The sequence below is a fragment of the Eretmochelys imbricata genome, chromosome 19 (genome assembly GCF_965152235.1).
Source record: "Eretmochelys imbricata isolate rEreImb1 chromosome 19, rEreImb1.hap1, whole genome shotgun sequence".
NCBI classification, from domain to species: Eukaryota; Metazoa; Chordata; order Testudines; family Cheloniidae; genus Eretmochelys; species Eretmochelys imbricata.
Window position 1 is genome coordinate 9,350,965 of NC_135590.1, and position 26,085 is coordinate 9,377,049.

The window sequence follows — 26,085 nt, forward strand, 5'->3', positions numbered from 1 at the left end:
GCACCACAGCCCCCTTTAGCCCCCCAGCCCTGCCCCTGAAGCCCCCCAGACAACTCTAGCCCCCCCAGCCCTGCCCCTGAAGCCCCCCAGACAACTCTAGCCCCCCCAGCCCTGCCCCTGAAGCCCCCTAGCCCCCTCTAGCCCCCCCCGCCCTGCCCCTGAAGCCCTCTAGCCCGCCCTGCCCTGCCCTGCCCCTGAAGCCCCCTAGCCCCCTCAGCCCTGCCCCTGAAGCCCCCAGGGTCCTCTCCAGCCCCCCCCAGTAACGCCCGGGCGGGTGATCGCGGCAGCGGGGCTCAGGCGCGGGTCTCCCCAGGGAGACTGGTTGGAAACTGCCCTCGGGGAAAACCCCACGGCGGGGGGGAACCGGCCCCGGTCCCGGGCCGGGCGCGGCCCCTTTGACGCCGCCCCCAGCCTGGCCGACGCGGCGGGCGGCCTGGCGCTGAGGGCGGCGCAGGGAGCCGGGCGGAGGCGGCGAGCGGCGCGGCCCAGCCCAGCGGAGCAGCGGGGATGGCCGGGGGGCCGCAGCCGGGAGCCCCCGGAGCCCCCTCGCCGCGGCTGCCCAGGCTGGGGCTGGTGCTGGGCCTGCTGGCCGCCCTGGCCGCGGTGAAATACTATCGGGACGCCGAGGCGGCCCGGCGGCAGGTACCGGAGCGGGGGCGGCTCCGGGGGAGGGTAAATTGGGGGGCGCGGGGGTTAGTGCTGGGGGCTACGGGAGGTTTGGGGGGCTGGAGAGGACGCTGGGGGTTGTAGGGGCCGGTTGGGGGGTGGACAGGACGCTGGGGGCTTCAGGGGAAGGGTTGGGGGGCTGGAGGCTTTGGGGGCTTTAGGGGAAGGGTTGGGGGGCTGGGGGTTGTAGGGGCTGGTTGGGGGGTGTACAGGACGCTGGGGGCTTTGGGGGAAGAGTTGGGGGGCTGGAGGCTTTGGGAGCTGGGGGTTGTAGGGGCCGGTTGGGGGGTGGACAGGACGCTGGGGGCTTTGGGGGAAGAGTTGGGGGGCTGGAGGCGTTGGGGGTTGTAGGGGCTGGTTGGGGGTGGACAGGACGCTGGGGGCTTCGAGGGAAGGTTTGGGGGTTGGGGGGAAGAGGTGGGGGATGCTGAGTGATTGTGCTGGGGGCTTTGGGGAGACTTTGGGTTTTGCTGGGGGGCTCTGATTTGGAGGGGTGTGGGGGGCTGGGGGGTGGAAGGGTGCTCTGGGGAGATGCTGCTAGGGGGCTCTGGCTGTGGGCAGGGGGCCTGCCAACCTGGGCACTCCTAGGATTCTCTCTGCTCTTCCCTTCTTGTCCTTGGTTCCCTATTGTGTGTCTAAACATGTATTTTTATTCTAATTTAGCAAAGTACCCTGGTCAGATCCCAGCCCCTTTTCCTGAGTGGACCTGGAGAATCTTATTATTTAGCGTGAAATTTCACTTCTCTCTGAACTGTAATGACCCCCTCGCTCCCCAGCCAGGACAACTCACAATCCAGATCTTCTCAATGCCCCAAATCCCAACCTAGCTTATCCGTAGAAGGGAGAAAAAAACTTACAAAATAAAACCGACACAGGTTCACACGGAGGCACCTACTTCAGCAGCAAACTGGGATTTGTGTTGAGGAGAGAAATTGAAGCACTTGGCTGTGGGTTGTCAATAGTACTGGACAAACATCCTATATATTGTTATTTATGTGTATTGTAGTGCTTAGGAGCCCCAGTGATGCACCAGGACCCCATGTTGCTAGGTGCTGTACAAACATGAAACAAAAGGATAGTGCCTGTCCCAAAAAGCTTACAATCTAAGGCCATGTGTGCAGTGTGGGTGTTACAGTAACATTGCTATGGTAGCGCAACTTTGGTGCTGTAAACCCATGGCGTAGGCACAAACTACAGGGAGAGAAGGGGTTTTTCCATCACTGTAGTGACTTCACCTCCCCAAGTTATGGTAGTTTGGTCGATGGAAATAGGCTTCTGTCAACTTAGCTGCATCTGCACCAGGCATTAAGTTGACAAAGCTATAGTGCTCAGGGGCATGGGTTTTTCATGTCGTCCTAAGTTTTAAGTGCAGCCCAGTCTAAGACGCAAAACAAGTGCAGAATTACAAGGAAATGGTGAGGCAGTATTGGTCAGCATGACAGGCACTGGTTTCATCACACCAGTAGCCTAATCGTGGTCAAGTTTTTGTAGGTTTCATGGCAGAGGCGAGTTTCAAGGAGAGATTTGAAGTATAATGAGTTAGTTTTGCTGTTGTTTACTGGGAACTGCTGCCAAGCATGATGGTCAGGATTGGAGAAAGCACAAAGATGTTTGTTTGCAAGTTTAACAAGGTGAAGAGGTAATGTCCAGTGACGGTTCTGGTGGCAGGGTGGACTGAGTGTAGGCTGGCAGGCAGGAACATGTTCATTATAATCACATCTTGGGCTGTGGGGAGATCAGTTCTCTGTATCTTCGTTTCCCCATCTGTAAAATGGGGATAATTGACTGTGCCTACCTCGCTGGGGTGCGTGGTCAAGGATTGATTTAGAATTTAGATAGTTTGTAAAGCGTGATGTAAGTGGCATGCAGCCAAAGGTGAGAGATAAGTTCTTAGCATCTTAGACCCTGATCCTAGAAGCTGACTCAGGCAGGCAGCCTCTTGTACCCAGCCAGCTAGTAGCATGATGGGCCTTATGGTAGTAAACTCTTTGGGGGAGGGAATATGTCTTGCTCTGTAAAATGCAGAATAAATTATGAACTAAGGCACTGATCCATTGAAGTGGTGGGACTGCTTACATGAGTACAGCTAACCATGTATGTTAGTCAAATCAGGACCAAAGCTCATAAATTAGCAACAGGATGTATATGTGTAGATATACGTACATACCTGTATGTATTTCTAGTTTAAAACCTCATAGTTGAAATCAGTCGTTAGTGTGCTTGTCAGACCCTGAGTTCAGGATTCTCCTTCTGCTGCAGCAGCTGAGAACCTTTCAGACTGTATAAGGATACAGTTCCCGTCTTAATTATGGGCATTCATGCTGAAAACCACTGCAAGACAAGCAAAGGCACACGTTTACATTGTACTTGACCTTGGTTCCTGTTAGCTCAAAAGATTTTAACTCAACTTTGAAGTGACCTATAAAGAAAAAACGAGCTTTGGGGCCCTCTTGGTGTTTTGTTCTGTATAAAGAAGATCTGAATTTCTTTTAAACTTTTTTTTTTTACACTAGAAATTCAGGTCTTGTCTGCCCTGAGGCTGTATGGTTACTGTAGAACTTGTGAAATGATATTGCAAGAGTGCAAGTTGTGCAACAGAGAAAGAAATAGTGTTTTTTATCCAACTGATTAAAACTTTTTTGTTTTAATAACTATGTAACTCAAATGACTAACATGAACCTTGGAACAAGGTCGTCTTTGTTAAAGATTCTACTCCCCCTGAATTCTCATTTAAGGTGGGAAAGCCCCAAGTTTACATCTAGGAGGACCTCCAGCAAAGATCAGACTGCAAATTCCTGATATTTCAACGATAAAACAGTAAAGAGTAAACTTTTAAAAGTCCTTTTTGGCCTTTATGTATCACAAAAAAGCAAAAATGGTACAAGCCCATTTTATAAAAAACATGATTTGAAGGTGACCATAAAGGGCAAATATCTCTGTCCTTTACTGCTGCTGTAGGAGATGCATAGAGAGTCTGAGAGGATTTCAGTTGATAAAACTCTTTTCTGACTGTCTTTACATAAGAAATATCAGGTCTCGTCTACTCTGCTCTTGCGAGGGATTCAATGGATGACAGGCAAACAGGTTGGATTGGGAACCGTAGAAGAAAACGTTGAAATCTGAACAGCTGAGAGAGTTTTTCTGTTCAGATTTTTAAAATCTTTTTATCCATTTCCTTTGTTAGCAACTACCTAATTCAAAGGTCTAACAAACACTTGGGGGAATAAATCTTTGTGAAGACTCCGCTCCCTGCCACTATTACATTTGGGGGCTGAGAAAGCTCCTGCTCTTTGTCCTGTCAGCAAAAACAGTGAAGGCAAAACTTTATTATTCCTGATATTTCCAAGGTTAAAATAAATCTTAGGTGCCTTTTTTGGCTTGCTTTAACATGTGTGCTATAAAAAAGCAAAAGGGCACAAACCCAATTTCTCTTTCCCTTTGTCCTTCTTCACCATCTCTCAGAATTTCAGGACTGATTTGCTCACTTCCATGTTCCGGATCATTATCTCCTGTAGGGCGGAAGCACTGGGGTTTCCCTTTCAGCAGGTCCATGTTGAGGAGCTGGAGTGTCCATGCTGGGCATATATAAATCAAGAATTCTGATGGAACAAGGCTGTGTGTGGAACTGATGTACTGTTGGAATATTGCCTGGAAATGTGCCTATCAATCTCATTTACTCGATGAGCACCAAGTTTAACTCATCTTGCAGAGGGGAGTGATTGCTGGAGCTGAGATTTGATAGGTTCGAGTCCTGATGGCACATGTACCGGACACACTTGGCCAGGAGTGAGGGTGTGCGTTTACAGGTCTAGGAATTAGTACTTAATATTCTAGGAAAAAATCCTGCTGCCTGGAAATGTCCCACTGCTTGTCCCGTCTGAAAGATGTCTGAGATACTGATCGGACATGCAAATTGGCTCTTATCTCTCTCGAGAGTAATTCATTCTGGAGTCTTGCAGCACCAATGAGCATAACATCAAACATCTATATTGAGTTCTCTACATCACAGCTGCTGTGCTTGATGCTGTTTGGGACAGCATTTCATCCATATGCATGGGATATAACTGGTGCCTTTCCTGTTTGACGGGGCACTGGAGGCCAAAGATAGAGGTTTCCCAGGTCTGAGTGTCTGTGCTGTCTGCTCACTGTAATGTTGGAAGCCAGAGCCTAACCCACTGAAAGGCTCATCAGCTGTTGCTCTCTGAATGGAATCTCTTGGGGTTCAGATCAGTGGCATTCTTGACCTGCTAAACGGGGGGGAAAAAGAAAGGACCAGAGACTGGAGAGGGGTCATCAGATAAATGATTGCAGACACCAGGGGAAAAGAGAAGGAAAGGACCCTCTGTGACCATCTCTAGAGCTCTGCATGTGCTCAGGATGGTGTGATCTGTGGAGGGAAGCCCCTGTATGAAGCTGTTTACTTGTCTAAGCTGTTCTGGCTCCTGTGCCTGTGTTCGCTGCTCCCTGCCAGACGGGCTCTTGAGGGGGACGCAGAAGGAAATTGTAAAGCAGTGGAATGGGCATTATAAAGGCTGTGTGTTTGGATTAGGGGAGTGACCTCAGCTCCTGGGCGATTCCCATTCCAGTAACGCTAGAATAACATCATTGGTAAACGTGTGCATCTAGCTCCGTAGGTAGGTGCATGGCATTTTACACACACAGTAAAGCTATGGTCCCTGTCCAAAGGAGCTTGGGGTGTCTTAGGGGATTGATCCAGTGTTTGAAATAATTAGCATGCTCGTTCCCTTTCCTTCCATAGCATAGCTTTTGTCCGCCCTCTTTTCCAGGTATTGGGTTCTCACCTTGCTTCAAACGGGCCTTCTTCCCGCCCTTCCGCGGTTCATGTTCCAAGAGCTTCTCTGCTTGCCTTTGTTTTTTCTTTGCCTTCCTTGGCCCAGGAACTACCGTATATGGCTCCAAGTGCTTCTCTCATTGTAACTGACAGGCGCTGAGCCTTCCAGCCTGCATTAAATGGTGTTTCAGGCTGGCAGGCAACAGATGGAAACTAAACTGGTTCAGGAGCTTTGGGGATGTTAATGGTGCTGCAGGCATCAGAGGACACACACATCTAAGCAGCAGAATGAGGAATAGTCTCTTGCTCCTATAGGCTTTGCACAGGGGTGGGGGGAGCTGTCTCCCCTGCCAGTAAAGCCCTGGATCTGCTGCTGAATGGCAATGAGGAATATGACTTGTCTGACTGCCCCACCACTCCTTTCCTTCACTCTGTCTCATTTTCTTCTCCCTCAGTAGAGCAGCTCTCTCCTTCCATCTGTGTATTGTCTCTTTCCTCAACTGCGCTTGCTGCAGTGTGGAACTGTCTGCGTCTGTTCCAAGCGAGAACTGCATTTCTGTAGCCCAGGGGTTCTCAAACTGGGGGTCGGGACCCCTCAGGGGGTTGCGAGGTTATTACATGGGGGGTCACGAGCTGTCAGCCTCCACCCCCAAACCCCGCTTTATATCCAGCATTTATAATTGCTAATTATATAAGAAAGTGCCTTTAATTTATAAGGGGGGGTCGCACTCAGAGGCTTGCTATTTGAAAGGGGTCACCAGTACAAAAGTTTGAGTAAAACTGCAGCCCCTTCTGTTCGAGGAGCTCCTGTATCTTCAGATTGTAACAAATGAGGCCATGCAGGCTGCTCCCTGTGAGATCTGAAAGGGTTAGTGTCTGATGGGGGAAACTGAGGCCCAGAGTGGCTGTGATTACCCACTTCCCAAGGTTATACAGTATTGATGGCAGAGTAGGAATAGACTGTATGAGTCCTGGATCAGTGGTAGGATCACTAGGCAACACTCCCCACCAGGAGCTGTGAGGTGGAAGCTCTTGCCTAATCACAATTTGCTTATGTGCTCTAGGATGTGAACGTGGTTCTAGCTAGAGCGGGTCTCCGTGGCAAGCGATGTCTGTGGATATTGGTTGGAATGTAAATGTTGATTTGGCCGGGTTCACTTCCTTTAAACATGGGAGGGCCCAGTTAGCTCTCCTCCTCCTTGTGAAAAGTGACTCTTTAGAGCAAATCCTCAGGTAATCATTGGTGAAGTTTGAATAGTCTATATTTGACCGTCTTCATTCACGTGACGTTGGCTAGCTACCTAAGTCACCGTGTCAGGATGCTGTAAAAATGCCCTGTGGTGAATGCTCACTAGCAGCACAGAGCCTCCTGCAAATAGCAGCAGCTGGCAACGTTCTTGCAGGCCCAGAATCACTCGCTGCTGCAGTTGACAGATTCCTTGGACAAAGACTCACTAAGAGAGAAGACAAAACAGAACAAATGATTTGTTGTCAATTATTTGTTGTTCATCCAGATATAGTTTTAATACATTCATGGAAACTGTTCCTGGATCCCAGTTGCTATTGTTGATAGTGCAGAGTCCTGCTAACTGTGTTACTCTTTTTATTTGATGGCTTTGTTTGCAGTTGTAAAGGATGTATAATAACTCAAGGGCTGATGGGGCCTAGATGAACTAGTAAAACAGCTCCAATTAAGACCTACCTGCCTCTCTTCTTCCCAAACCAGGAGATGGCCTTGAAGTCTCTGGGGAACGAGGGGCTTTTTCTCTTCTCCTCTCTGGACACTAACAATGATCTGTACATTAGCCCTGAGGAGTTCAAGCCAGTGGCAGAGAAATTAACAGGTAGGTATTTACCTTGCAAGGTCAGTTGTGCAATAAAGGAAAGGAAGGCTGAAGATCTCAGCACTGCATGTGCACAATGGCTAATTATCTTTTTTTGTGCTGGTCTGGGGCTGATTTACACAGCGAGGGGCTGCAAAGCTTTAAGTGTTTTTGGAAAGGCTTAAGCGTCAGACACCACTTTCACAAAGTGCACTTTTAATAAGACTGAATCTCCCTTTGCTGGACTAGTAAAGTGCACAAGTTACTTTGTCCAGGGCTTAAACGGGATTTGGAATGGATGAATACAACGGATATAGCTCAGCACTGGCTAGACCAAAACTATTTCATTCATATTTTCCTGTGGCTTCCGAAGTCTCTGTCATGCAGTATCAACGTAGCAAATGTTTCTCAGCTATGCCAAAATGCATGAAACCCTGTGATGTCAACATAGCATGCAGGAGGGATTGAACTGCAACCGAAATACCAGGAATACTTTCTCATAATGTAATGAAACAGCAGCGTGTGTATCTGCCCCCTGCTGGATGCCCCAGGAGCCACTGAACCATGTGTCATAAACTTTATACTGCTATCAATTAAGGGGAGATTCTCCTTTAACTCAAGTAGCAGGGACTTGTGCCCTTGAAGCAGGTGGGTCTGAGTTCAGTTGCTAAGGGCTGTCACATGCAGCAAAGTGACAACTGCGAGGTTCCACGTACCTGCCCATTAGACTATTATAAAAGTATAATCATTTCCCTATGGTGTTAAATAATTGTTCTGTTTAGGTGTTACTCCTGTCCTCGAATTTGAAGAGGAAGAGACACTGGATCCCAGTGGGGAGACGCTATCAATTGTTGCTAAATTCCAGCCCCTTCTCATGGAAACAATGACAAAGAGCAAAGATGGTTTCCTAGGAGTAAGTATCATACATCATGTGTATGAATAGAAAACCCAAATTCCCAGCAAAACCCATGCAATGTAGTAGAGGCTCTAACTACCCCCATAGGAGTGAACATATAGTGCTTATTTTGTCAGTTGTTCCTTCTGTGAGCAGAGATCAGACTGAGCCAGTGTGCATTGGTGCATTTTGGCATTTTTGCTGGTGGCATCATCAGTTTATTCAGCACTTAAACATTTTTTTAAGAATACATGTACGCTTCCAGCTCTTATGAACGTGCAGAAAATCTTCCGTACGTGACCCGGTGCAGTGTTGTCTACAGGAATTTGCAAAACCATTTGAAACAATAGCTTTGAGAATCATAAACTGCCCCCATTTCTCAATGAGATGTTAACTCTGGAGTGTAATGGTGCCCACCTTATATGTGACTATTTCCATGGCATTTGTTGCCATGTTATCTGACTACTTGCATTATCAATTTATTTTACTGCTGGCCATTTTTTGCAGAAACTTCTAGCTAATGTGGGATTTTAAATGGTGCTTTGGATTGTGGGTGGAGTTTAAAAGGAGTACCACTTTCTCTAATACCAGAATCTGACTTCTGTGCAGTGGTTCATATCCATCTGCCTCCTATAGAACAAAACTCTTCAAATGTTATTACATCCCATTAGCTCGTTCTGACACGTGTTTCTCTTTGTAGATTTCTCATATTGCGCTGTCTGGCCTACGGAACTGGACAGCCCCAGCAGCCCCTATGAGCATAATGTTTGCCAAGCAGTTCAAAGCCTTTCTTCCCCCAAAGAATAAGATCGAACTCGGCGATCCCTGGTGGATAATCCCAAGTGAATTAAACATCTTCACCGGCTACCTTTCCAACAACCGGTTTTACCCTCCGGTCCCCAAGGGCAAAGAAGTAAGAGCACCACTTAATATGAACAGTGATCCTTCTCAGTGGGAGGATATTGCTTCTAACAGATGCTTCCATATTGTCCATTTTGCAATTTTCACATCCTAATGAGCAGCAGGTAGCCAATATCATCTTGGGCTGTCCTCTCATCAGATCTCACACACTAAGCATGGTCACCTCAGTGCTTGGATGGGAGGGTGCCAGAGAAAATATGCATGCTACAGGGAGTGGTGGGGGTGAATCAGTAAAGCCTTGTTGAGGATGTTCAGCCGCTCTTGGAGGGAACCCTAGTGTAGACAGTTCTCTAGCTTGCACAGCTGTTTCCAGTGCCATATCAGTTGCATTTATTTCTATACTAGGGTTCCCTGTAGCTGATATTAGTGGAGTTGAATGAGTCTCAGGCCAGGTCTACACTAGAAACTTTTGCTGATATGATTATGCTGTTAGGGGCGTACGATTTTTACGGCATTTCTTTACCAGTAAAAGGCCTGGTGTAGACACAAATTATATCAGCAAGAGTGCTTTTGTCAGTGTAGCTTATTTTGGTTGGGGACCCAGTATATGTCTACACAAAACGGGGGGGGGGCAGTATAGCCAGCATCACAGAGAAGGAAGCAGCAGCAAATGACAGAGAGGAATGGAGGCGGCTAGTTTCCACATGTGTGCCATTGTTGGCCTGGGTAGGATATAATATATAATGTAGACTGGGCCTTACCAATGGTGGAAACGCTCTGTACAGAACTTCCCTAGTGTAGATGAGGCTGTAGTTTGTCACTTCTCTGTAAATCGATGTCTCAGTGCAGTGTTAAGGGAGCCATCTTTCAGAGGAGAGGTAAAAACCAAGAATTTTGTTTGCGGTCTCAGAAGATCCAAGGCATTTATAACAATAGTACGGGGTATCCACAGCAGCCAGACCAACTACTAATCAATTTAAATAACAAAAATCCTCATTTAGTCTGACTTGGGTAAGATTTTCCACTCCCCGTCTAAACTAATTGTGTAAAATTAATGTGCTTCGTCAAACGGTGACCTCATGTTCCACCCCACAGCGGTCAGTGAAGTGATTCTTGTATGTGGTCTATAAAATCAGTCTGTAAATGCTCTGCCCTCATGGGTGTTTGGTTAGGCTTTAATTCTGCCATATTGAGTACACTCCAGTGGATGGTGTATGCGATCACTTCAAATTGCAAACTGCATCAAAGCCTTATTGTTCAGTATAATGCACAACATGAAATCCGATCCGCTTGCAGTACTCAGCCTCTGTGCTCTGGAAATATTGCGTATATGGAAGACAGTGGTTAGTACGCTTCCAGACAGAGGATAAATGTGCAAGGTGGTGGAAAACTATAAATTATAGAAGGGAGTCCAAAAAAATAGAAGATGGAAATTGTTAGCTAGATCCAAGTCATGTTAGTTGTTTTATCTTCCTGTTCTTATAGGGGAGTAGTTTTAGAAGTGTAGCTTAACTGAGGTCTACATTAAAGGCCGTTGCTTTCATTTTTTTTGCTACCTCTCCCAATTCTTTCCATAGATCGTGATCCACAAACTCTTGAGCATGTTCCATCCTCGTCCGTTTGTAAAAACTCGCTTTGCTCCTCAAGGAGCTGTGGCCTGCATCCAGGCAATCAGTGAGTTCTACTATAGGATAGCGTTCAGGTAAGAACTTCCCAAATGGGACTGGGAGATGCAGGGTGTTAAAGGTGGGGATTGGTGCTGTTTTAATTAGATCTGCATCTTTTTAAAGACCTAATTTTCCCCCCCATTCAAAATAGAATCAAAGCAGCTAGTATAATGTGGAGGTTGGGACTTTCACAATTAGTCTGTTAATTATGTTCAATCTGTTTTGGGGGTGGAAGAAACCTACGAAAGGGGCTGTCAAGCAAAGGGGTCATGACACTGTCCCGGGCTGCCAGGAGACCCTGGGTTTGATAAGACAGCATTAGATCTGGGGAATGGGAGGGGGAAAATATGGACATGTCCAGCTGGCAGCAGCCCCATGATTTCCCCGTCCTCCAGGGAACATAAACCAGGAGCAGCATGTGGGCATGTTACTTAACTGTGATTATGCTCCCTAACAACATATGTAAGTGACCGAGGGCTGCTAAGCAGCTTGCAGAGGAGAAGGGTGTGTCCTCCAGGAAGTGGCTTTGAATGTGTTACTTCCCTTACGGCTCCATCCATGGATCCAACGCTCCTGTTTTTGTCTGAACTGACTGGGTGAGAGGCGCTATTGCCCTGTAAGTCCCCAGTCCCAGGTCTAAGCAAACGCCCTCTATTTGGTGATGTCCAGAATCAAAAGGGGAGGATCTAACTGTTTTAATTAACAGATGGAGCAGTTCTCTAAAGCCAACAGTCCCTAGAAGCCTAGAAGAGTGATTCATCACGCTGCTCTGGTTCATCTTGCAGACAGTTCTTGTCTAGTCTGTTCTGTTCAGGTCCTTGTATGGCCGTTATCATATGGGGAAATCAAAGCACAGGGAAGTTAAATGCCGTTATCACCATAGTATCTGAGTCAATGGCACTGGAACCAGGAGGGCCAGGGGGCCATACCCTTTCCCTTTTTAACATGGTGTAGTTTTGGGGGGCTGGGGGCGGTGTTGCCCCCCGCAAACTGTAAGCCTCGGGCAGGTGTGGAGCAGCAAAACGCAGCTCCTGCTGGCACCTCTCTGCACCTGCTCGAGACTTGCAGCTGGGGGGGGGGGGCAATGCTGCCCCCCAAACTACGCCCACGTAAAAAAGTGGGGGAGGCATGGCCCCTGTCCCCTGGTTCTGGCACTGGTGGCCCCCCCACTCCTACAAAGGTTCCGGCACCCTTGATCTGAGTGCCTCCAGAAGCCCATGAAACAACATGACTAGCATCTGGCATGTATGACCCTTTCTCTCTCCTTCTCCCTGGTTCTTGGTCTTGCTTAGGGCACCAAGGCTGATGATGATCTTCCTGTTTCAGGATCCATGCCGAGTTCCAGCTGAATGAACCTCCAGATTTCCCTTTCTGGTTTTCCCCTGGCCAGTTCGCAGGCCACATCGTCCTCTCCAGAGATTCCTCCCACGTTCGAGAGTTCAAGCTCTTTGTCCCTAACAAGAGGTATGACCATCTCTTTTCAGTGTACGCTGAGCAAAGACCTGAGATTAATTGGAAACCAGAACATGAGTGAAGCTCGAGGGGCTCTGCGATCCTGCAGCTGTGCTGTGAGTGTCGGAGATCTAGAGGATGTTCCTTGCACGTACGGTGCCATCTCCTGTCTGATGATCTCAAAATGCATGTGCTGTTTTAAACAAGATTTGCATCTCTGTGAGCCAGGTATCCCTGTCCCCATCATGTATATGGGGAAATCAAAGCACAGGAAAGTTAAATGACTCACCTAAACTCACACAGAAATCTGTGTTCGGGTACGAACTGGAACCCAGGAGTCCTAGGTCATTATCCCATGCTCTGATTACCAGGTAACAGTCTCTCTCCTCCACACAGTACATAAATTACCATGCGGGTAATAGTCTATAGTCAGATTTCACTCTTGAGCTCTTGGGACTGGGACCCAAGAGAGCTAGAATCTGTTCCTGGGTCTGTCACAGACTTGAAGTCACTTTGGGTTCTTTTGCCAAGTTGCTTGAACTTCTGGGCCTGTAAAAATAAGAAATTTCTCCAACCTGTGCATGAGTCTTAATGAGTGTTTGTAAAGTGCTCGGAAAACTTTGGATGAAAGTTACTAAATGTATATTCTCCCCTTCATTGCTTGAGCTACTGCAAACCCATATTCCCGAGGAATGTCTGGCTAGCTACCCTTGAAAGAGTTCCAGAGATGGCTTAGTTTGCAGTTAGAGGTGAGGCTGCTGTTATGACTATTGCGCATGCAGCAGGGCCATTGAAAGCCCCAGAAGAATCATGCAACGCCTGTGTTCTATTACACGCCTCCGGGCTGTTTACATTTTGCAATAAGTCCCTTGTAAATAAAAGTGAAACAAGCTCCACTGTTGTCATACCTAAAACTGAGAGAACCCCATATTGCAGCGGCAACACGTTTTTAGTAGAGCCACTGAGAACACTTAACTTAGCCAAGGATCTGATTTGTTTAACATACTGTAAAATGGTAATCCTTGAAACATCGGGATGGGGAGAAAAACCCTGGTGATCTCCACGTGTGTTTTGGTGCACTGGAGTCTGGCATAGTGTGACTCACTTGCTTTGAGATATTCTTCACTTCATATTTCAAAGGCTAATGTATTGTGTTGTATAGGTTTACACTCTCTCATTATTTCTCTCTGGCAAGTGGCTGGAAGCATTTCAGGAGATAAAAGCTGACATTTTTCTCAGCCCACGGTGGCTTGAATCGAAATTGTATACAGAGCATTACCCTGGTGACTTGATACTTGCAGTTCTGGCAGCATGTTCGTTATGGGAGCTCTTTGCTTGCAGAAAAATATGTTTTACAGGAATGGAATTCCCAAATTCTCAGGGTTTGGAAGGAAGAAGGGATACTCCTCCCTCCCAGTATCTAAACACATTTAAAGCTCATGCATGACTCTGCCTCTCCTTTCGTCATATTGGGCAGGCACTTGGGCCCTGGTCCTTCAGTGGGATCCAAGAGTGGTGGACCTACGCAGAACCCCACTGACTTCAGCAGAGCTGTGCAGTGTCCCTTGCACACCTGGCCTTTAGTCCTGAATCCGGCCTAGGGATGTTGGATGTTTAGGGAGAAATGGCTCAAGTTTAGTTGAGTTATCAAGTGCAAAGCTCTTTCGTCTGCACATGGCTGTTACTGAATGTGCTGGATTCTCTTGCTAGGTCTCTCAACGTTGACATGGAATGGCTATATGGGGCGAGCGAAAGCAGCAACATGGAAGTGGATATAGGTTACCTACCTCAGGTGTGTAATAACTTTCTCTCCTTTATGTGTGTGCAGCATCTTAGTTGGGATTCCTCGTGATCCACCCCATGGCAGCTTGGCAGTGTTACCTCTATCACTGTTGTTTTTCATGTGGCTTCTTGTAAACTTGGATGTGATCCTGGTGTTTCCAGTGTATATGTGGGGCACTGTGCAGAAATGCCACCCAGTGTTCTTAACTCATTATTTTTATCATGAAACACAATATTTAGTGTTTTTCTTGAAGCCTGAGCTCCTGGAGTCATGTGATTACACGGGAATCTTGGTTTAAAAATTAAAGTTCTCGTATGACCCAGATGGCTATAGAGGAGGCACTTGGGACATCAAGTGTCAAAATCCAGAGAGCAAATAAAAAAACATAAAATCTATTTGGCTTAAAGTTAATTTTTTTTTTAAATCTGTTGAGTGGGGCTGACTTGTGATTTTTGGATGTGAATACAAATCGAACGGACGATCTATCCTGTTGTCATTAAAATGACTCCGAGACACTCATGTGTGTACATCTTTGTTCTGGCATGGGCCTGCACTTTGGGGGTGGGAGCTACAAACGTAACTTCCTAGGGACTAAACTCTCTGACCTTGTTGTGCAGATGGAATTAGAATCTTCAGGGCCGTCCATCCCTTCCGTGATTCATGACGAAAACGGCAACGTGATGGACAGCCGAGACCCTGCGGGGGAGCCGATTCAGTTTGTGTTTGAAGAGATAAACTGGCAGCGTGAACTAAGTGGGGAAGAGGCAGCCCAGAAACTGGAAGTTGCCATGTACCCATTTAAGAAGGTAGGAAAATAGCCCACTCCATTGCTGCGTCAGCATTTTGTTTGGAGGGGGCACTCCACTGAGATGCTCCAATCATCCCGGAGAACTACCAGAGCTACGGGGCAAGGTCCTGTGCTAGTTTGATTTAGAAATAAGAGGTGACTATAGACGTATTAATATTCTGCACCTCGAGCACCTGCCATCCAGGTGCATTGCCATTGGACTTGGATGAATCCAGCCTTGCAACACTTCAGTGAGCTAAGTGTATGATCCTGCTTTACAATTGAGACCTGGGGGAGGGGAATGGTCACAGAGAAGCCCAGGGCCTCGCAGAACACCGGTGGTGGAGGCTGGAATAGAGTTCTGATCTCACATGTTCCAGGCTTATACTTAATGTTGGCTCACTCCTCATTATAGTAGCTACTGGTGCTATTTTGAGAGAGGCGAATAATGGTGGTTTTCTTTTTGCACCAGCCGAAAACCGCAGAACTATCTTAGGGACTGAATTTTCCTTATCAGCGGGAAATACACAAAACACTTGTGGCTCAGCGTCTTGCAGGGAAAAGTGAATCTGTAGCACAGGGTGACCAAAATAACTTCATGCTCCCGTGGCAGTTAGAGTGGATCGCTGCTCCCTGCCCCTGATTCCTTGGCTGAGGGGAAACGTAAGAGCAGCCATGGGAAAAGATGTCCTTTGGAGCAAATGTTTCCAAGATGTTAATAAAGTTCAGTGTGTGTGAATGATTGGAGACATCTTTCTGCAGAGTGTCTCTGTGGCTAGTTATTGATACCTTTTCTAACAAATCCTCCTGGATGTGTTTGGATGAGTAGAGTACACAGCTGTGTGCCAACGCCAGCTCTGGGTGTGTAAATGCGGACAAATAGCCCACGCGCTTTGCTGATGTATCCGTAGAGGCATGCTGGAAATCGGTCCCTCGGCAAAATTGTTGAACAGGGTTTATGAGAAGAAAGTACAAGATGGTTAAAAATTCCTTGAAGACTCAGGTATCCTAGGTAACCATGCCTCTAACCTTCCCAGTTCTTGCCTTTCCATCGTTGCTTTCATCCGGGGATCTCATAGCACTTTAAAAACAATGAAATTGAACCTCATTCCCCACACCTGGCACAGGAGGGAAGAGTTAGCTCCTTCTGTACACGTGAGACTCATGGAGAGACCTTCAGCAAGTCAGGGGGAGAGCTGGGAATAGAACCCACAAGTCCTGGCAATAGCTTGTGATTTAGAACAGCTCCGCTGCAGATTAAAGGGATGGTATAATCCGGTGGGAGGCAGGAGAGCACGGAGGCTTAATGTAAGGCCAGGAGGGGAGCTGAGAGTACTGCTGCTGGGGTTTAGTGGCTGTGTCTTTACTTGTACATGTGCCTGTCACATCACCTCTAAACCCTGCCTCACCCCATGGGCTGATTTGGGATCAGCTTCTCCAACTGGCTCTCTGCTTGCAGGTTTCGTACCTTCCCTTTACGCAGGCTTTTGACAGAGCGAAAGCTGAAAACAAACTGGTGCACTCCATCCTGCTGTGGGGCGCCTTGGACGACCAGTCCTGCTGAGGTGAGCTGCTGCCGACCTGTAGAGGTGTGTTCGGGGGACTCTGCAAGAGCAGCCAAGCCACCTTCCCCTGCCAGCTGGGCAGGAAGGGCAAAGAAATGCTTCATCCAGGCTTCCGCGAGGCCACTGGGATCAGTGGGGAAACCAGCTGCAGGTGTCTCCTGTTACACTGCATTGGTAGCAAAGCCCCTGGGTTTGAACTAGAATCGCTGCCCTAAATTCTGGGAAAGGCTGATCAGAACCCTGCAGCTGCAACCTATAATGGGCCCATACCCAAATTCAGATGTTTCATCTCGGGGAAAGATTGGAGCTAGGTCTCAATCTGGTGGCTTAAACCCATCTTTACTTCTAATAGATTTATACTGGGGTAGCCCACAGTGCTACAGCATGTTTCCCTCTTCTCCCTGTGATACCTCTCTGCCCCTGCCCCTGCCCCTGCCCCACATCAGTCTAATCAGGCAGCTGCAGCCTCTGGCGAATACAGCACGATTCTTCCCCTGCCTGGCACCTTGTATCATCTCGCATCTGTGCATAGTGGGTGGAAAATGCTGCTAAATCCAGGTTCTCCTTGTCTGGCACCCACTCTGCACAGGTATAAATGGCAGCCCAAGCTGCAAGGCCAAGGAGAATCGAGCCCTGTACCTCCCAGAATGCAATGAACCATTCTGATCCAAATAGCCTATTCTGCCTGCCTGGGACCGCTAGTTTCTGCAGGCTGCGTCTGGGTTAAAGGGGAAGATGGCTGCAAATGGTTAATTTACTCTTGGAGCACCCATTGTGTAGGGGCTCACTTGCAGTGCACACTTAAAACAGTAAATTACATAACACAGCCTGTGATGGGTATAACTAAACCCTCCTCTCCTTGCTCAGGCAGAAATAAAACTTTTTGTACCCGATCAGGGGTGTCCCATTCAAGCTGCCATGGTAGCCTTCAATTGGCAAAGCATTAGCACCCCAAGTTACCCCTGCAACATTGTGTGTCAGGCAACTTGGCAAACCAGTCTCTCTCTCTCTGTGCCAGGTTCGGGGCGAACTCTCCGGGAGACGGTCCTGGAAAGTTCGCCCATCCTTGCTCTGCTGAACGAGAGCTTCATCAGTAGTTGGTCACTGGTGAAGGAGCTAGAAGAGCTACAGGTAAGCATCATTGTAGCATCTGGCTTCCATGCGTGTAGTGCTGGTAAAAGGTACCAGCTTGACAGTCCTGGGGACTGAAGAATTTACAGAACAAACGATAGTCCAGTGGCCAACATTCTAGGGATGTCTGGGTTCAATTCCCTCCTCCGCCAGCTCCCGCAAGTCGCTTGGCCTCTGTGCCTCACTCAGCATCAGTAAAATGGGACGAATACCCCTCCCTGTCCTGGAGGGGTGTCCTAAAGATTGAAGGTCTCCCATGTCCTTAGACAGTACTGCGTGGGCAGTCCTGTGCCTCTCTCTTGACCTGAAGTGACCGCTCCCCCTGGCCACGGGAGGGTATTGCACTGTTGCAGGTAGCTCTGCCGATGAATGCCAACAGTGTCACATAAAGATTCATGCAATAGCCAAGAATGGCTGGATAAATAGCTGACGGGTGACTGGATGGTCTGCAGAGCCTTTCATCGCTATCAGTCCAGGTTAGGAGAGGCAATTGCATTGGAAGTTTGAGTTTCTGTCCACTTCCCAGGAGGACAAGTGATTGTGCAATGTGGACGCTAATTAGCTCCTGTGTTGGCTGCCCTGGATTGGCCTGACTGAGGCTGACCTCCTCCTGGGGGTCCCTTTAGGTTGACCGGGGTGCTCTGGCAGGGGGAAGCTTGTGCCAAGTCTCAAGCTGTGCGTGTTCTGCATGTATAGGGCGGGTGTCTGTCTCCAGGCGTCTCAGTCAGACTCCTTTCACTAGAATAAAAGCAATGCACAGATGGAGGTAAGCTAAGGAAAGAGCGCGGGAGTCTCCCTTTAAACAATTGCCGTGCCAGGGTTAATCACTAACCAGGGAGCTTCATCTGTAGCTGGCCCTGCCCTATGTAATTACTGTGTCCGTCTCTCCATGCACCCCCCACCACAGGGGGTTGTGAAGTGTGCACCAAGCTAAGTGCTCCGGCTTCTGTTGGCTTGTAGCAGACCCTTAGTAGATCATTAAGGGTGCCTGTTTCCTAGCTCGTTAACGTCCGTCTCAGCTTATGCTAGGAGTCTAGATGTCAGTCAGTCACAGTGATCCAGACTCTGAATATCCAGACCTCTGGCGAGCGGGCAATGGCAGGGGTGATATTGACTATACGGTGACAAGGTACATTCTAGTGGGGTGTCCTGACTGAAAGAAGCAGTCAGGCAAATAAAACAGGATCCCTTTTTTTTAATGTTACCATACTGAAGAGCTGTTCGGTCTTGCCTTTGCTGCCCCCACCCTATGTTCCTTCTGGTGTTCCCACATGCATATTGCATTTATTTTTTCTCCAGTCCATTAGGCGTGATACAAACTCTCACTCTTCTGGGGTCCTTTTTTTTACAGACTAAGAGGCAGAATGAATTCTACAGCAGACTGGCTGACCTGCATCTAGAGAAATATAACTTCCCCGTGGAGATGATGATCTGCCTTCCCAACGGAACCGTGGTACATTGGTCACGTCGGGTGGGCCAGGTTTTGGCCTTTCCATCTGTACCCCACTCTGTCCTCTTTTCCTCCCGCTTTATTAAGAGGGCCTTTCTCAGGGAAAGGCTTGAAAACTACCTGGCATATGTTAGACACTAAAATCTACATGCTAACTGTACTTATTGGGGTGACTGTAAGGGCTGTGGGGTAAAATAAGCCTATGCTGACTTGAGCCATCAGAGCCGCTTGTAATTACGAAATGACCGAGATGTTTCACTAACGGCTGAGCATTCGCGAAGCGCTTCTTATTGTCCGTGAACTTAGCAAACGTTCACTGATCCTCACCTAGCCCGACAACTACACTTCCTAGCTACCTGCGATGCACCCAGCATGCTCTTAGTAGAGCTGAATGAGAAATGGTAAATAGGACCATTTTACAGATGGGGAAACTGAGGCACAGAGTTTTGTTCTCTGTCACAAGGAGCTGATCTCCGAGCCAGCCTCAGGGCTCTTGAGTTCCTAGCTCCCACCCCTGTCTCCACCCCTCCCTCTCTAACTGCTGTTGTCTGCTAACTTCTAAAATACCTGCGATTGCAGCCTTGGCTGAGCTCCCGTTGGTGGATGCCCACCGGGCTCCTGTGCTGGACCCAAGCCTCTGGATCTCATGGATCGCCATGAGGCTGGGACTCTGCAATCTAGACATTATCTCTGGGTCTCTAGCGCACTCTCAGGGTGCGGATCCTCTATCTGGCACCCTGCCTGAGATATGGGGCACTGCAGCCCACCTGCCTAGGCCCTGAAACTAAAGCCGCTCTCCCAAGCCTCCACAGTGGCTGTTGCATGCTCCTCCAGCGTCCCACCAAAGTTGGTGACCCATTGGGTTTCTCTTTCACCATTTGGGGCTTTGAGACAGTTAAGGCAAGTAACACACCATTTGCAAAGGAGTCTAAATGAATCACACTCCACCAACATAAAAAATATATACAGATCTATGGAGAATAACTAAAACGGCATGCAGACCCCTGTCTCTGTTTCCTCACCCCTCCGAAGACTCCTTGGGTCGTAATTCCCATCTTTGAGAGTGCACTAGATTCTTCTGCTCCACTTTCTTCTCCTGCCTTGTCTTGTTTTCTGGCCCTGGTCTGTGAGAACGCCTCTCTTTTAACAGCGGATTCCAACAGCTTTGTCCTTTCCTGTCCCTCCTGTGGGTTTGTCACAGCGGATCAGAATCATTACAAGTCAATAGACTTTGGGTCCATTGCGTCCCCTTTGGACTTAAACAGCAGCTCTTAACACTTGTATTGGTTTGGCTAAATATTGGCAATTGAGATGTCCACACCCACTGTCTGCAGTAGCCCTCTAGGACTAAGTTAACCCTTTGAAGCCAGGTAGCAGAAACGTGGTAGCAACCATATAGAGGAGCATATAATAATTAATAAAGTCTCCCACGCCTCTCATGTCTACTCCCTGAAGTTAACTAGTATCTAGGGTTTTTTTTCCTGGCTCTGCCATAGGGGGATTCCTGTATGTTCTTGCCCAAATTACCTAAGGCTTGATATTTTCAGAAGTACCGAGCAGCCATAGCACCCACTGTGGTTCATGGGAGCTGCAGGTACTTAGCGCTCTTGAAAACAAGGCCATCAATCTCTTGGTCCCTCCATTCCCCATCTGTAAAATGGGAGCCATCCTTGCCTTCCCTCCCATAGGGGTTTGGAGGCTTCATTCATTGACAAAGAGCTTGGAGAACCTGGGACTTAAGGTGAAGGGCAAACTACCTAGTAGTTGGCTATAGGCTAATCCACTGGATGATGCAGTGTCCTTGTACCTGTGCTTATTCAACTCCTTTCCTTTCCCAGATTCATCATATCAATGCCAACTATTTCCTGGATATTACTTCTATGAAGCCTGAAGAAGTCGAGAGCAGCATCTTTAGCTTCTCAACCAATTTTGAAGATCCTTCTACTGCAACCTACCTCCAGTTCCTGAAGGAAGGACTGCAAAGAGCCAAACGGTTCCTGCAGACCTAAAACAAAGGCAAGTGAACTCGCAGCAAAGATGGCCAAAGATTTTAGAGTTCTTCTATTTTGACTAAGGCAATTGTTCCTGATCTACAGAATGGACGTGGTACTGATACTAAAATGTAAAATATTCTAGGACTGGAGTCTTGATCTGAATAGTTGGGCTGTAGATTCTAGAACACATCTTTTTTTAAATACTTAAAAGGATAAGTTAAGTGAAATTAGAGTTTAGGAAACTTCTACAGGAGCTGAAATACTATAATTTATATACTTAATACATTGTTTGTACATATGTCGCAAAGTCTGATCTGTTACCAGTCCTCATATTTTCCATCTTTAGTTAAAAGATTGTGTATAGTAAAACTCCTGTTATAGCTACGCTGACTGAAAATCAGAAATGCTTGTTATCTAGGGCCTACTTTCAACTCTCATCACTCTTGCTGCACAGCACCATGCAATAGTCCCAATGAAATTAAGTGCTTATGTTAAGTGCTACACCAAAGTGAATAAGCATTGCAGAATTGGGTCTCCAGTGTAGAATGCTTTCTACAAGCATTTTGCAAACTACACCAATTCTCTTTGCTTCTTTGTGCAATTCAGAGTGTTGACTCTGATCTGTAAACTGTTACGTATTTAGGTCCTGAGTAATTGAGATGGCCTCTTTGAGTTGCTACAGCGGCCAGTCAGCTAGGACACCTTTGCTGACACTGTCTAGATCTGAAGGTAGGATGTTCTAATTGGAGAGCATTCAACTCTAGAAATAATCCACTCCCAGGTCTGCTAGAGCCCAAGTGAGTTGTGCTTCATGGCATGGTGTAAGACCCCATTTTATTTATTCAAGCTTTTGCCTTCGAAGAGGGATTATCAAATTGATACGGTGCAATTGGCAGTGAGGAATTAGTCAACAAATGTCTTCAGTGTTGTTCAGTGCCTTGAGAGTTCTTATTCTACGAGATGTCCTGGATGTGACTCCAAAATGCCAGGGTCCTCCAGAAGTTCTCCCATTTCCTGTACAACATGCTAGTGTCCATATTTACCTTTTTTTTGCACGTTTCATGTGTCCAATTTGCATTATGTAAATAAATCCAGTCCTCCTTCAGAAGCAAAATGCAAAAGTTTCTTTTGAAATGGAAGGTTCATATTGTTTCTTGCACATTACCTCCAATTTAAAAGTGGGTGTTTTTTGTTTTTTGTTTCTACTAGCTGCTTTGAAAACTGCACCTGAGAATTTTCAAAGTACAAAGAATGAAGGAGAACTTGCCCAGACAAAATGCTTTTCATCCTTCATCTCTAATCATCCTGAGCAGCAGCATTTACTTTATATAAGTACTTGGCCACAAGACAAACGTGGCTTGAGAGTGGGGGTTAAATTTAGTTAAGATCAGAGAGACAAATTTTAAATCACAAAATTCTTCTATTATGAATGATATAATAACTATTGGATTTTACATAAGAACATAAGAGTGGCTATACTGGGTCAGATCAATGGTCCATCTAGCCCACTATCTTATCTTCCAACAGTGTCCAATGCCAGATGCTTCAAAGGGAATGAAAAAAACAGGGCAATTATCAAGTGATCCATCCCCTGTTGTTCAATCCGGCATCTGGTAGTCAGAGGCTTAGGGACACCCAAAGCATGGGGTTGCATCCTTGACCATCTTAGCTAAAAGCCATTGATGGACCTGTCCTCCATGAACTTCTCTAATTCTTTTTTGAACCCTGTTATAGTCTTGGCTTTCACAACATCCTCTGGCTACGAGTTCCACAGGTTGACTGCACATTGTGTGAAAAAGTACTTCTTTTTGTTTGATTTAAACCTGCTGCCTATTAATTTCATTGGGCGACCCCTAGTTCCTATGTAAAGGAGTAAATAACACTTCCTTATTCACTTTCTCCACACCAGTCATGATCTTATAGACCTCGATCATATCCCCACCTTAGTTGTCTCTTCCAAGCTGAACAGTCCGTCTTTTTAATCTCTCCTCATGTGAAAGCTGTTCCAGTCCCTTAATCATGTTTATTGCCCTTCTCTGTATCTTTGCAATTTCTAAGATATGTTCTGAGATGGAGTGACTAGAACTGCATGCAGCATTCCAGGTGTGGGCTTTCCATGGATTTATATAGTGGCATTATGATATTTATTGTTGTCTTATTGATTTCTTTCCTAATGGTTCCTAACATTCTGTTAGCTTTTTTGACTACCACTTCACATTAAGCAGAGAACTAGCCTTGACGACTCCAAGACCTCTTTCTTGAGTGGTAACAGGTAATTTAGACTCCATCATTTTGCATGCATAGTTAGGATTATGTTTTCCAACATGCATTTATCAACATTGAATTTCACGTGCCATTTTATTGCCCAATCACCCAGTTTTGTGAGATCTTTTTGTAGCTCTTCACAGTCTGCTTTGGACTTAACTATCTTGAGTAATTTTCTATCATCTGCAAACATTGCCATCTCACTGTTTACCCCTTTTTCCAGATCACTTATGAAAATGTTGAACAGCACATGTTCCTGGGGGACCCCACTATTTACCTCTGTCCATTCTGAAAACTGACCTTTTATTCCTATCTTTTGTTTCCTGTCTTTTATCCAATTACTCATTCATGAGAGGACCTTCCCTCTTAGGACCACTTAGTTTGCTTAAGAGCTTTTGGTGAAGGACCTTGTCAAAGGCTTTCTGAAAGTCCAAGTACACTATATCCACTGGATCACCCTTGTCCAAGTGTTTGTTGACCCTCCTCAAAGAATTCTAATAGATTAGTGAGGCATGATTTTCCTTTACAAAAGCCGCATTGATACTTTCCCAACAAATTGTATTCATCTATGTGTCTGATCATTTATAAAAAGGATTTTTGCTTTTCAGTAGCCATAAACCATTACTTTTGTGGCAGCACGTTTTAATGCACGTTCCTGTAGGTAGATGAGACAGCATCCGTGGTAGACAATCAAAAGGAGCCAATTGCTACAGACAAATAGCAGAGCTGTTGTCACCTTTTCTGCTCTCTGAAGCACATTTGAGTCCAAAACGCACTCGAGGGACCAAATGGAAAGGAGAACACCCCCCAACGCTCTGTACTGTTTGGGTATCTTGTTTTTTTTTCCTTCATGGGTGTGTAACCCATGACAAAAAGCTCACCCTAACCTACTTGTTGTAGTGACATTCACCCATGGGATGTGTTCAGTGGTGAGCTGGAGCTGGTTCGCACGAACCGGTTGTTAAATTTTGAAGCCGGTTTAGAACTGGCTGTTAAAGGGGTGGGAAAACTGTGGCCCGCGGGACCGTCCTTTCTATCCCACCTGAGATCTCGGCTGGGGAAGCTACTCCAACACCCCTTGAGAATTTTTACTTACCCAGCGGCACTCCGGGCCTTCGGCAGCACTTCGGCTGCGGGTCCTTCACTCGCTCCGGGCCTTCGGCGGCAGGTCCTTCAGTGCCGTCAAAGACCTGGAGCGAGTGAAGGAACCGGTTCTTCAGCTTCTGGCAACTCATCACTTGATGTTTCCCAGTATTAGCTTTCTAACTGTGTTGTGTTTTGGCTCCGGCTGGCATCTCTGAAACATTAGAAATACATTACAGCCTCAGGTTTGGCAGCATGTTTGATGGTGATTGTGACAGTTCAGTGTCTGTAAACGGTATTGTCTGAACAAAAAGAACCTTGATCACTCATGCAAGTAGCCTTAGCCACACCGCAAACATGCAGTATCCCCAATGTTAAAGGGACTCCATTGGCTCTGGCTGCGATTTGGGGATTGGGGGGGGAATCCTGGCCTTAGCTTAGACCAGGGGTGAGCAAACTTTTTGGCCGGAGGACCACATCGGGGAATAGAAATTGTATGGCGGGCCGTGAATGCTCATAAAATTGGGGTTGGGGTGCGGGTTCCACCTGGGGGTACAGGCTCTGGGGTGGGGCCACAAAAGAGGAGTTCAGGGTGCGGGAGGGGGCTCTGGGCTGGGTCGGGAAAGTGGGGTGCGGAGGGGGTGAAGACTTTGGGATGGGGCTGAGGATGAGGGGTTTGAGGTGCAGGAGAGGGCTCTGGGATTGGGATCGAGGGGTTGGGGCGCAGGGGGAGGCTCCAGGCAGTGCTTACCTCAAGCGACTCACAAAAGCAGCGGCATGTCCCTTCTCCGGCTCCTACCTAGAGGCACAGCCAGGTGGCTCTACATGCTGCCCCGTCCACAGGCACCACCCGTGCAGCTCTTCTGGGGGCATCTCTTGGGGTGGGGGCAGCATGCAGAGCGGAGCCTCCTGGCTGCCTATATGCATAGGAGCCGGAGGGGGGACATGCCGCTGCTTCTGGGAGCCGCGTGGAGCTGCCCCAGACCCTGCTCCCTAGCAGGAGCTTGAGGGCCAGATTAAAATGGCTAGCAGGCCAGATGTGGCCTGCGGGCTGTAGTTTGCCCACCCCTGACTTAGACCAACCTTTAGGTTTTATAAAACTTAATATAATTAGAAGCACTTTCGTTGCTTTAAAAAAAAAAAAAAGTCTCAGGGGGTTTTAACCTTTCAACCACCCCTTGTATAAATATCCTCAGCTTGGGGAAAGAGATCAAATGGTCTGCCCTCTGTCCAGCTTTGCAGTAGCAGAACCAAAAATTACGGGCCCCACGTGAACAGCTAGAGATTGTTTTCAATTTCTTGCGGCATGAAAAAAGTGGGATTAAAATATAAAATCTCCAGGGCCTCCCTGTCTGCATCCAGGAGTCATCAATGGCTCTGACCTTAAATCAGTGAGAAGTGCTTTATACCTGTACTCAGAATCGCTTAAATTTTGCTGGCAGTGCTGTTAGTGCAAATGACCCCAACTGGAGGCAAGAAAAGCATCACTGGGCGCTAAAGGTAGCGATGATGTGTTTGCATCGTACTACTGTGGAAAGACAATCGGTGCAAGTATTTCTCTCACTGTTGTGCTAAGGTGCATCCGTCACCACAGCAGGATAACCAGGAAGCAGTGCTAGGAACTCTGGGATACATTCACCGAGGACAAAGGGCCACAATTAGCACAGCATCAATGTGGACCTAGGGCAAAACCTTCCACTACTACAACACTGAATGTGTCTACGGGTAGTGGAAATTAGAACGGTTGGGTTGACGTTGATTGATAGGGTACCAGTGAATCTTTAAGGCAGACAGTGCCTAAGACATTCCCAACCAAATTAGAACCCAAACCGAGACCTATGGTATCCTTAACATTGTCCAAAACGGCTACA

General features: G+C 47.2%; 1 protein-coding gene across 1 annotated transcript; it reads left to right on the forward strand.

Moving 5' to 3' along the window:
- Window positions 1–480: 480 nt before the first annotated feature.
- Window positions 481–24,711, forward strand: SELENON (selenoprotein N). The gene is made up of 12 exons (XM_077838064.1): window positions 481–642; window positions 7,185–7,302; window positions 8,064–8,194; window positions 8,877–9,089; window positions 10,615–10,739; window positions 12,031–12,168; window positions 13,867–13,948; window positions 14,557–14,745; window positions 16,186–16,291; window positions 17,310–17,422; window positions 18,774–18,875; window positions 20,711–24,711. The coding sequence occupies exons 1-12, from the start codon at window positions 508–510 to the stop codon at window positions 20,879–20,881; spliced, it is 1,623 nt and encodes a 540-aa protein (XP_077694190.1). The 5' UTR covers window positions 481–507; the 3' UTR covers window positions 20,882–24,711.
- Window positions 24,712–26,085: the final 1,374 nt, after the last annotated feature.